The following is a 10,429-nucleotide window of genomic DNA, read 5'->3' on the forward strand; positions in this document are numbered from 1 at the left end:
GGTTACTACCCCCTTCACATATCCTCCCTCAGCGCCATTAGTTCCCACATTACCAGTGCCATGAGGAACGTAGGTTATTGGAGCTGACATCTTATGATTACATTGTGGACATATAGCAAGTGGGTTGTCAGTTACATTACGATGATAGCTACTACACATGTAGTACCCTCCTGATGTCCGGCCTCTTGCCCAAGTAACAAAGGAACACTAACAGAAGAGACTGCTGGTTTTGGATTCAAGAGCAAGTCCTTGTTTTCAATTGGGTTGAGAATATAGGTGTCATTGAGGTTTTCCACACTCTCACAAAGATTTCCAATACAACCTACCATCTTACTCTTGTTTAGAAGTTTTATAACAGATCCAACTATTAGTGACAGTAAACTAAAAAGAAAGTCAACAAAAACTTTTCCAACCTCAGCAAAAAGAACTCTTTTCGCCTTCCTATCTATCAAGAGCTTTAATTTAAGCTTTGGAGTTGCCATGGCTACTTGGTAGTGTTGTGACTTGTGAGTTTGTAAGGGGGGATAATCCCAGTTTATATAGAACAGGCATGGGGAAGTGAGAAGGATATGAATTACTTGTAAGGGGCCAAGGGGGGATAATCCCAGTTTTTGTTTTTTTTTGGGCCCTTGAGTTGTTAATGGTGGCCTCTAAGGGGTGATTGTTAGCCTTAGGGGTATTTAGGATTTTTTACACCAAAAAACAAAAATCATGCAAAAACCACACGGTTTAGGTAGTTTAGAGGCTGTAAACCCTAGCACACCAGCTAGGGTTCGTATGGAAGGAGATGATTCTGACCAAGAAACACCACTGAGTGAGGAAGCAGACATGGAGCTAATGTCATCTGTGCTCAGGAAAAGGTATGGAGATGGTTCATTGGAGAGGTTTAGGGAAGGATTAAACCGAGGAAAGTTTGGATCTGGAAATTCAGAACGCAGTAGGATGAATGCATTTGCGTTGGATATAGCGCTGAAGATCCATGACGAGGAGGGCACTGAATGTAAGGCACCTGATAAAGCAATGATGTATGACAAAGAAACCATCGCGAAACTCCAGTATGATGTAGAACAGTATTTCAAATCAAAGAGGGTATCGGGAGTGGAAGTTGTATCCTCCTCTAGCAACTTGGGAAGTTCAGGAGGAAACGAGGCAAATGAGTTGGTACAGCCAATAAAACCAGGAACAAATAAAGCAGGAATACAAGGAGTCGAGAGAATATCAGGAGATGGAGAAGATGGTGACTTCATATACGCGAAAGTTACTAAAGCGGTGGGAGATGAAAACAGCAAAGAAGAGTATCCGGTTATATCGGATCTGACTAGGAAAAAACTTAACGCGCAGGAAGATGATCATCTTAGGACTGGAGTGCAACAGGCAAACAGTAATGGGCCTAAGGGGGGAAAAAACCCACAGAAACTGAGGTTGGTCATGAAGGCCTGCAGTTTAAGGAGGAGTTGCTGGAGTTCGCGCTAAGTAATGAGGAGAATAACTTAGATGGAACTACAACAAAGGAGAACCAAGACACGCTCGTGAAGTTACAGCAACATAATGAGCAATATTATGCAAACTCCAAGTCATTGGGAGGGGAACAGACTACTAGAGAAAGTAATGCAGATGATGTAGGAGTAGGAAAAGAGACGCAAGCAGATGGAAACCTTAGGAAGGCTGATGAGGTTGAAGCAACAACATAGTCAGAAAAGAAAAGTACTTGGGCAGATGTGATTGGAAAGGGAGCAACAGGGAGAGACGAATTGAGTTATATACCACTCACTATTGTCAATGGCAAACCAGTTATACACGTACAGAGCACACAATTCACTGCGTTCAATAAGAAATTTGAGAATCTGGTGGTTGGGTCGTTTGTGGGGAAGAGGCTGAATTATAACTATGTTAAGGAGATTGTGGGTAGGACATGGAGAGTTAAGAAATTCATTATGAAGCCTTATGCAGATACAATGTTCACTTTCCAGTTTGAGAATGAGGATGATCGGAAGGCAGTATTGGATATAGGATCGTTCCATATTGCACGTAAACTGTTTGTTGTTAGGCCTTGGAGACTCTTTGTGGAGGCAGAAACGCAAGAGTTGAGAACAATTCCTATATGGGTAGTGGTGAAAGGTTTACCTATGGAAATGTGGAACAAGGATGGCTTCAGCCAAGTTGGGAGTGCCATTGGAATACCGATGTTCACAGATCGGCTGACGGAGAATATGGTGCGAACGTCGTATGCAAGAATGTGTATTGAGATAGATGCCACATGCCCGTATCCAGATGGAATCCCAGTGGTCTTGGATCAAAGAAGAGTGTACAAGATAGAGTTCGAGTACAATTGGAGGCCACCGTGCTGTAGTGGCTGTAAGGTTTTTGGGCATACTGACCTTACTTGCCCAAGGCAGCCAATTCCAAAAGCGAAGGCACAGAGAGTATGGCTGAAAAAGGGAAAAACGAAGAAATAGCAAGTAATGACTCTGGAGGAGAGGATGTGAAGGGAGAAAACTCTAGTAAAGACTCTGAAGGAGAGGATACGAAGGGAAAAAACTCAAAGAATGGCAAAGTCCAAAGAGGAAACAGAGATGCAAAATGAAAAAGGGAAGAGAAGGAAAGGAAGGAGGATGCCATAGCGAATCAGGACAACAGAGTAATGACAGCAGCAGTGATGAAATAGGCAGAAATGCAGAAACTGAGGCTGATAAAAAGAGGTTATTGCTGATGCATGGAGACAATCGATTCAAACATCTGATCGTGAGGACTGATTCGAATCAAAGCAGAAAGCAGGGAAACATGCACGTAACGTCTGAGGGTCGGCGGGCGGTAATGAAGAGGCTATACTAAGCCTCTTAAAACCAACCCAACACTGTAAATGATAAATTACGCATGTTGGAACATGAGGGGGTTCAATAAAGCTTTTAAGCAAGTTGAAGTTAAAGACATGGTGACGGCACGACATTAGTGTGATGGGATTGGTAGAAACGAGTAAAGAATAAGAATCGAGATAGAATTGTACGAAAACATTCAATCGGTGGAAGACGGAGGATAACTACAATGATATCGATGGTGGTAATATATGGTGTTCTTTGGGATCCAAGAACTTGTACAGCAAAGTTACTAAAGAAGGACACGCAGCATATAACAATGGAGGTAACCACTATTTCAGGAGACGAGGTGGTTATCTCAGTGGTGTATGCAAGTACAGAGATGAGCACGAGGAGAGAACTATGGAGAAGCTTAGTGGATTTATCATGCCAAATTCAGAAGCCATGGCTGCTAATGGGTGATTTCAACTCCATCTTGAACTCTCATGAAAAAGTGGGTGGTCTAGAAGTTAGACAACAGAACTTTGAAGATTTTATGGATTGTGTAAACCAAGCTGGACTAGTAGATATTAAATTCAAAGGCAATTTGTATACTTGGAACTACAGGCAAGTAGATCGGATCAGCTGTAAACTGGATCGAGTAATGGGAAATTCAGAGTGGATTGGGGCATATGAGGACCATGAAGCAGAGTTCTTGAATGTTGGAGCTGTCTCAGACCATACACCCATGATTGTGAGATCATTGGTACAAAGGAATCAAAAGAAAAGAGCATTTAAATTCTTTAATTTCTGGTATAGAGAGAAGGAGTTTATGAAGACAGTGGCAGAAGCTTGGGGAAGTGAGGTGGTAGGGAATCCTATGTATATATTCATGAGGAAGTTAAAATTAACGAAAGCAGCTCTTATACAGTGGAACAGAGACAGAGTGGGAAGTGTAGTGGACCGGGTAAGAGAAATAAAGCAAGAGATGGATAGGGTGCAAACACAGCTACAAAATCAGCCGCAAAACTGTGAGATTATTCTGAAAGAAAAAGAAGTGATTATAGCCTATACACAAGCAACTACAACTGAGGAAGATATGTATAGACAGAAGTCCAGAGATCAAGTGATAGGGGGAGGTGATAATAATACAGCTTATTTCTTTAAATCTGTGCAAGCAAGGAGAGTTACAAACAAGATCACATGTCTGCGTGACTCAGGGGGTAATGTAATACAGGATTACAATGAGATTGGTAATGAATGTGTGGAGTATTACAAAGACCTTTACAGTCCTAATATGATGAGGGTTGTGGATTTTACGATTTTTGAAGATATTGGGCCAAGGAAGCAGATAAGCTCACAGAACTATGAGGAGTTACAGAGAGATGTAACTAGAGATGAGATAATAGAAGCTCTATTAAACATTGGTGATGAAAAGCACCGGGAAGTGATGGTTTCTTTGCTTTTTTCTTCAAATGCACATGGAGGGTCATTGGTGATGACTTCATTAAGGCCATACAAAATTTTTTCTCCGCGAGTTAGATACTCAGTGAGGTAAATGCTACGTGTATTACACTTATACCAAAAATACATGTACCTCTGTCTTTATCAGATTATAGACCTATTGCTTGTTGTGGGGTTATATATAAGTCCATAACCAAGGTCATGACAAGAAGAATGAAGGATGTAATGCCGCAGTTAGTGAACCTTAACCAATCAACCTTTATTAGTGGAAGAAGTATCTAGGATAATATTCTTTTATCTCAAGAATTAGTGCATAATTATCACAGGAATGAATATCCACCAAGATGTGCGGCAAAGGTTGGTTTAAGAAAGGCATATGATTCAGTGAGATGGGAATCAGTTGAGTTTGCAATGAGAAGAGTTGGGATGCCAGAAAGGTTTATTAAATGGGTGAAACTGTGTGTGGAGATAGCCTCGTACTCTTTTATGATTAATGGGTCCTCATATGGCTACTTCAAAGGAAGAAGAGGGATTAGATAGGGTGACCCAATATCACCTTATCTTTTTGTGTTGGTTATGGATTTATTTACGGAAATCATGCATCACAGTGTTAGAGAAGGTCAGTATCAGTTACATGCTAAGTGTGCGGAGCCAGTTATTACTCATTTATCCTTTGCAGATGATTTGATGGTGTTCATGTACGGAGACAATAGAACAGCCGCTAAACTCAAGGAAAACCTCCAAATTTTCAGTAGAGTCTCTGGGTTGGAAGTGAATGTGCAAAAAAGCAATGTTTTCTTTGCCGGAATGGATAATAGTGTAAGTACAGCCATAGAGCAAACACTGTTGTTTCCGAGGGGTGAGCTGCTAGTAAAGTACTTAGGGCTTCCGTTGATTACTACAAGGTTGAAGTCCACAGATTGTTGTCCTTTAATTTCAAAGATCACAGAGCATATTCAAAGCTGGAAGGGCAGATTACTCTCTTATGCGGGAAGATTACAGCTGGTAAAGGCAGTGTTGAATAACCTTAGTGTGTATTGGATGGCTACACTCACACTTAAAGTTAGAAAGGAAGCCGCAACTATAGTATTCCACCAGATAGGCAATGGTAGAGGAACGAGCTTCTGGAATGAACCATGGCATCCATTTGGGATATTAAGAGAGAAGTTTCCACAGGGACTGTTATATGATTCGAGCTGCAACAAGCAGGCTACAGTGTCGAATTTCATAATAGATGGTACATGGGAGTTCACGAGTAATGTAAGGAATCATATAGGTGAGATTACTGCAGCAATAGAAAATGAAGTGGAGATTATGGGTGATGAGGATAATATAGTATGGTCTACGTCCACAAATGGCGAGTATAGCATGAAGGATACTTATGAGAGTCTGAGAGGAGTAAGGCAAGAAGTTCTGTGGCATAAGCTGGTTTGGTATGCAAATAAAATACCCAGGCATTCCTTCATCAGCTGGATGGCGCTAAGTGGGGGACTGAAAACATTGGAAAAAATGAAACAACAAAAGGTCGTAGACTCAGATACTTGTATATTCTGCTGGAGAGAAACTGAGACGGAGGAGCATTTATTTCATGATTGCTTTATACCACAGTCCTTATGGGAAATAGCTCTGCAGAAAATGGAGTACAACAGAAGAATAGAACCAATATGGCAACAGGAAGTATCATGGGTTGAAGCTGTGTCGCAGGGGAAAGGAATTGAGAATGGTGTGATGAGGCTAATGTGGAATGGGTTTAATTACTAGATTTGGAAAGCAAGGAATGATAGGATATTTGGAAACAAGGCGGTGAATGTTAATCAGATGTCTCGACTGTTGATTGGTGATGTGAGAGCAAAGCTGAAGGCAGTAGAGATAAAAATGGAATATGGACCAGAGATTGAGAGGTTCACTGATAAGTGGAATGTGGAGGTAGTAATAAAGCAAAGGAAGATTCAATTTGTGCGGTGGTAGAAATCAGAAGTGGGAATTTATGTTCTCAACACAGATGGCACACTTAAAGGTTAACTAGGGGGATGGGTAACAGTGATTAGAGATCATGAAGGGAATGTTTTAGCAGCTAGCCATGGTAGAGCAAGTAAGCCATCGATCGACCTCATCGAGCTGGAAGTAGTAGAGCAGGGGCTGAAAATGGCGCTAAGCAAAGGAACAAGACGACTTCAAGTACAGACTGACTCAATGACCATAATATCCTTCTTAAAAGAAAGGGCCCAGCACCCATGGTAGGCCAAAAAGATGGTACAGGCTATTTTGCGAATAAAGGCCCAATTTGAACAGATTACCATTATCCACGTTTTCAGGGAGTCAAATCAATTAGCTGATGCTATTGCAGCTAATATTCCATCATGTAATTTTTTAGAATTAGTACCAACATTGCTTACAGAGGATGTAAAAAGAATTATATATGATGATGCGAGGGGTAAGCAATACTTGAGAGAGTGAGAATGTAACAAGCTTTTGACAATTTTTTATTTCTAATAAAAGGGGTAGGGGACCTCTCTAAAAACCTCGCTTACCAACCAAAAAAAAAAAAAAAAGTTAGTTGGGGAGTTATGTTCAAAGCCTTATGGGTTATGGTGTTGATTGAGTGTTGTTCCCAGGCCAACAATTTAAACCATGCTCAATTCCCATGAAATAAATTTGTTTTACCAATGAACACCCCAAATACTTATGTACATATTGTTTGGCTGTTTAGCAGCTAAATTCAGTTAACAAATTAAACTGATTAACTTCCCAAGTCGTAAATAATTGAAACTGAAAGTCTGAAAAAAGCTCCATCAAAATAAAAATAAAATAAAAATAGCATTGGTAGTTTTGGTACCAAGAAAAAGAAAATAAAAATAATGAAAAGAGTGTCTAGCTTGCTCATGAAGAGCCACCCACAAAGAGTGTCTTGCTCACAAAGAGCCACCCACAAAGAGCATGTCATGCCCACAAAGTGCTATCTTCACAGAAAGTCATGCTCACAAAGAGCAATCACACCCACAAAGGGCCATGCTTACGAAAGACATCAATCAACAATGCATGAGTCTCCAGCATTTGTGGAGTACCTCCAACCAATGTTGGAACTCAACTCCATAGAGAACCTTCTACAACCCAAAGCCCTTTTGCCCGTAGGCAAAGAAACAAATTCCCAAGTACAAAACTTGTTACGAGCCTCCACTATTTCATGCATATCCACCGACCAATCTATGCAATGACCATCTCTAACTACTTCTGTGAAGTCATTTGGTTCATCACCCTCGATATTCAGTGCGTAGGCAATCGAGTCCGGTTGACCATAATGCTTCACTGGCTTATCATGCCCATATTTCATAACTTGTTTCACACTTCTCTTTGGCTATGATCTAGCCAAAGATTGCTGCTCAGGTTATTGTAGCTCTACTTCTTGTTGAATAGTTCTTTCACTAAGAACCTCACTCTCTTTAGCATCCTCAAACGCTTCTATCTTAATCACTTGAGATTTTATAGAATCACCACTATTTCCAGCCTTCTCTGGCCCACTAAAATATAACACCGAAGTCTTATCAAAGGTAACCTCACTGCTGACCAGGAACTTGTGGTTCTCTAGACACCATAATTCGTATCCCTTTCCTCCCTTTGCATAACCCAAGAATATTGCTTTCTTAGCTTTAGAATCAAGCTTACTATCCTTCAGATGGTAGTAAACACTAGATGCAAACACGCCAAAAGTACCATAATCACCGGTTTCTTTCTCACACCTCATAAGGTGTCTTGCAGTCTATCGCCGGAACTAGTGATATATTATACAAGTAACATGCCATGGCCACTGCATCTGCCCAAAACTCTTTGCCAAGATTGGCATTGGAAATAAAACACCTATCTTTCTCAAGCAACGTGCGATTCATTCTCTCTGCTAACCCATTCTGTTGCGGCGTGCCCCTCACTGTCTAGTGTCTGGCAATTCCCTGTTGTGCACAAAACTCTTGGAAAGGCCTATAGGTATACTCAGTACCATTGTCAGACCATAGAGTCTTCACCTTCCTATATGTGCGATTCTCAACCCTTGCCTTCCACTTTTTAAATGTCTCAAAAACTTCATCCTTGGACTTCAAGATATATACCCACACATAGCGTGTATAATCATCGATGAAAGAGACATAATACCGGTTACCTCCCTTAGAAGCCACTCTAGAGGGTCCCCAAACATCCGTATTCACATAATCCAGGATGCTTCTCATCTTGTGCTTGCGTGTACCGAACTTGACTCTACACTGCTTGCCATAAACACAATGCTCGCAGAATTTCATACTTGGTTTCTCCAAGTCTTTCAGTAGCCTTTGCTTGCACAACTCAGACAATCCCTTTTGGCTCATATGCCCAAGACGCATATGCCACAATTTTGTGCACTCAGAATCATCACTACATGTACCCACTGCTACATCACCTATCATTGTACTACCCAACAAAATATACAAGTTTCCATGCCTTTGACCCTTCATAATGACTAAAGAGCCACTAAGGATCTTTAGGACTCCACCATTTCCGACAAACTTGTGGCCTTTGGAATCCAAGGTACCAAGAGAAATGAGGTTCTTCTTTAACTCGGGAACATGCCTCACATCGGTTAAAATCCTCACTACACCATTATGCATCCTGACCCGTATAATTTCAATTCCTACCGTCTTACAAGCAACATCATTACTCATCAAAACAAAACCTCCACTAAAGTTCTCATAGGTAGCAAACCACTTCCTATTTGGACACATGTGGTAGGAACACCTGGAATCAAGAATCCACGTATCGATCATGTGGTCGTCTTGTGTAGATACCAAAAGACTTACATCATCCCCATCGAAGCCGGAAGCAAGACTTGCTTCACTAACATCCTCATTCTCAAACTTACCACTTATCTTGTTATTCTTTTTCAGGCCCTAATCACATAGATAATTCCCCTTTTTCTTGCAATTGTAGCACCGTACATGTTTTAAAGGCTTCTTCAAACTACCCTTCCACTTGCTTGTGGAAGTCATCTCATTCGACATCACCATCGCCATCTTTTCTTTTGCTTATTTATCAAACTTCTCTATTTTAAATCTAGCATTTGACATCTTGGGATCCTTTTTTCAAGTCACACACAATAACCCAAAAAATATCTCAATCAGGAATTTTATCGAACACCTTGTCTACACAAATTTTTGAGACTATGGTTCTTCACCAAAACTCAAAATCCTAGTTCGTATACAAAAACTCAAAATATACTATCATTCCTATGGCCTCCAAATCAATCCATATTTCTATGCAAATGGTGTAGTACGTTTAGGTTCTCATATGTTATCAGTGATGCAAATGCTACTTTAGCTTCAAGCACTGGTACTGAACGAGAATCCTTACTTCAATAGTCAAGTATATGGACAATTAGCAGGTTGGCAATACTGGGAGAAGAGAGCTTTAGCTTACAAGGAAGATGTTTTCTTGAAGTTATGCAAACAATGTTGCGTGTACTAGAAAGTCCGCCTATGCAATACGAAGAAATTGTTGTTTGGCATTTTCGCAATTGTGGGATGAATATTTTATTTGATTGCATTACATATATGGATGGTCAAATCAAGTCAACATCATCTTCCGCTCATCGTCCTTCTACCTTAGTCTGTCTTCCTGCGTCGAAGAAATTCAAGTCATCCCTAGTAAAGATCCGTCGAGAGCTTTTGGTAACATTTTTGCAAATAATGGTTCTTCTTTGAGCGGCTTCGCTGGGAAAACTGAGGACTTGTATATGCTAGTTTGATCAGCTAGCTGTGCAGAACAAAAAGATGGGCTTGGAAAGAGGTTTTTAACAAGTTGCAGAAATGAAGTTGGAATAATTGATTATTTTTCCTTAATTCTGGTGATTATTTGTCATTGTACTTAACGCAGGTCGATCTGTTTAGATCGCATGTGGATCATGTATGATTATATTACACATAAATAGTTCAAGAGAACGACTGGGGGTTTGCACTACTATGGCAGAGTGAAAAAATAAATAAAATAATAGACATTCTTAAAAATGTGAGATAATAACCTCGCTCACAACTACAAATTTCATGTGACCTGTGCAATAATCAAACACCACTCATGGTCTCGTTCACTGTTCACAACTACGAATTGACATATGCAATGTTATAATTTATGATCAAAATACTCTTATTCTTTCTACA

General features: G+C 40.4%; 2 protein-coding genes across 2 annotated transcripts; both read left to right on the forward strand.

Annotated features, from left to right (window-relative positions):
• Window positions 1-3,132: 3,132 nt before the first annotated feature.
• Window positions 3,133-4,796, forward strand: LOC147497669 (uncharacterized). The gene is made up of 2 exons (XM_086562964.1): window positions 3,133-4,346; window positions 4,583-4,796. The coding sequence occupies exons 1-2, from the start codon at window positions 3,133-3,135 to the stop codon at window positions 4,794-4,796; spliced, it is 1,428 nt and encodes a 475-aa protein (XP_086419090.1).
• Window positions 4,797-4,853: 57 nt separating this feature from the next.
• On the forward strand, window positions 4,854-6,017 carry LOC147497670 (uncharacterized). The gene has a single exon (XM_086562965.1). The coding sequence runs from the start codon at window positions 4,854-4,856 to the stop codon at window positions 6,015-6,017; it is 1,164 nt and encodes a 387-aa protein (XP_086419091.1).
• Window positions 6,018-10,429: the final 4,412 nt, after the last annotated feature.

This window comes from Coptis chinensis, chromosome 5 (genome assembly GCF_015680905.1).
Source record: "Coptis chinensis isolate HL-2020 chromosome 5, ASM1568090v1, whole genome shotgun sequence".
In the NCBI taxonomy this organism is placed as follows: domain Eukaryota; kingdom Viridiplantae; phylum Streptophyta; class Magnoliopsida; order Ranunculales; family Ranunculaceae; genus Coptis; species Coptis chinensis.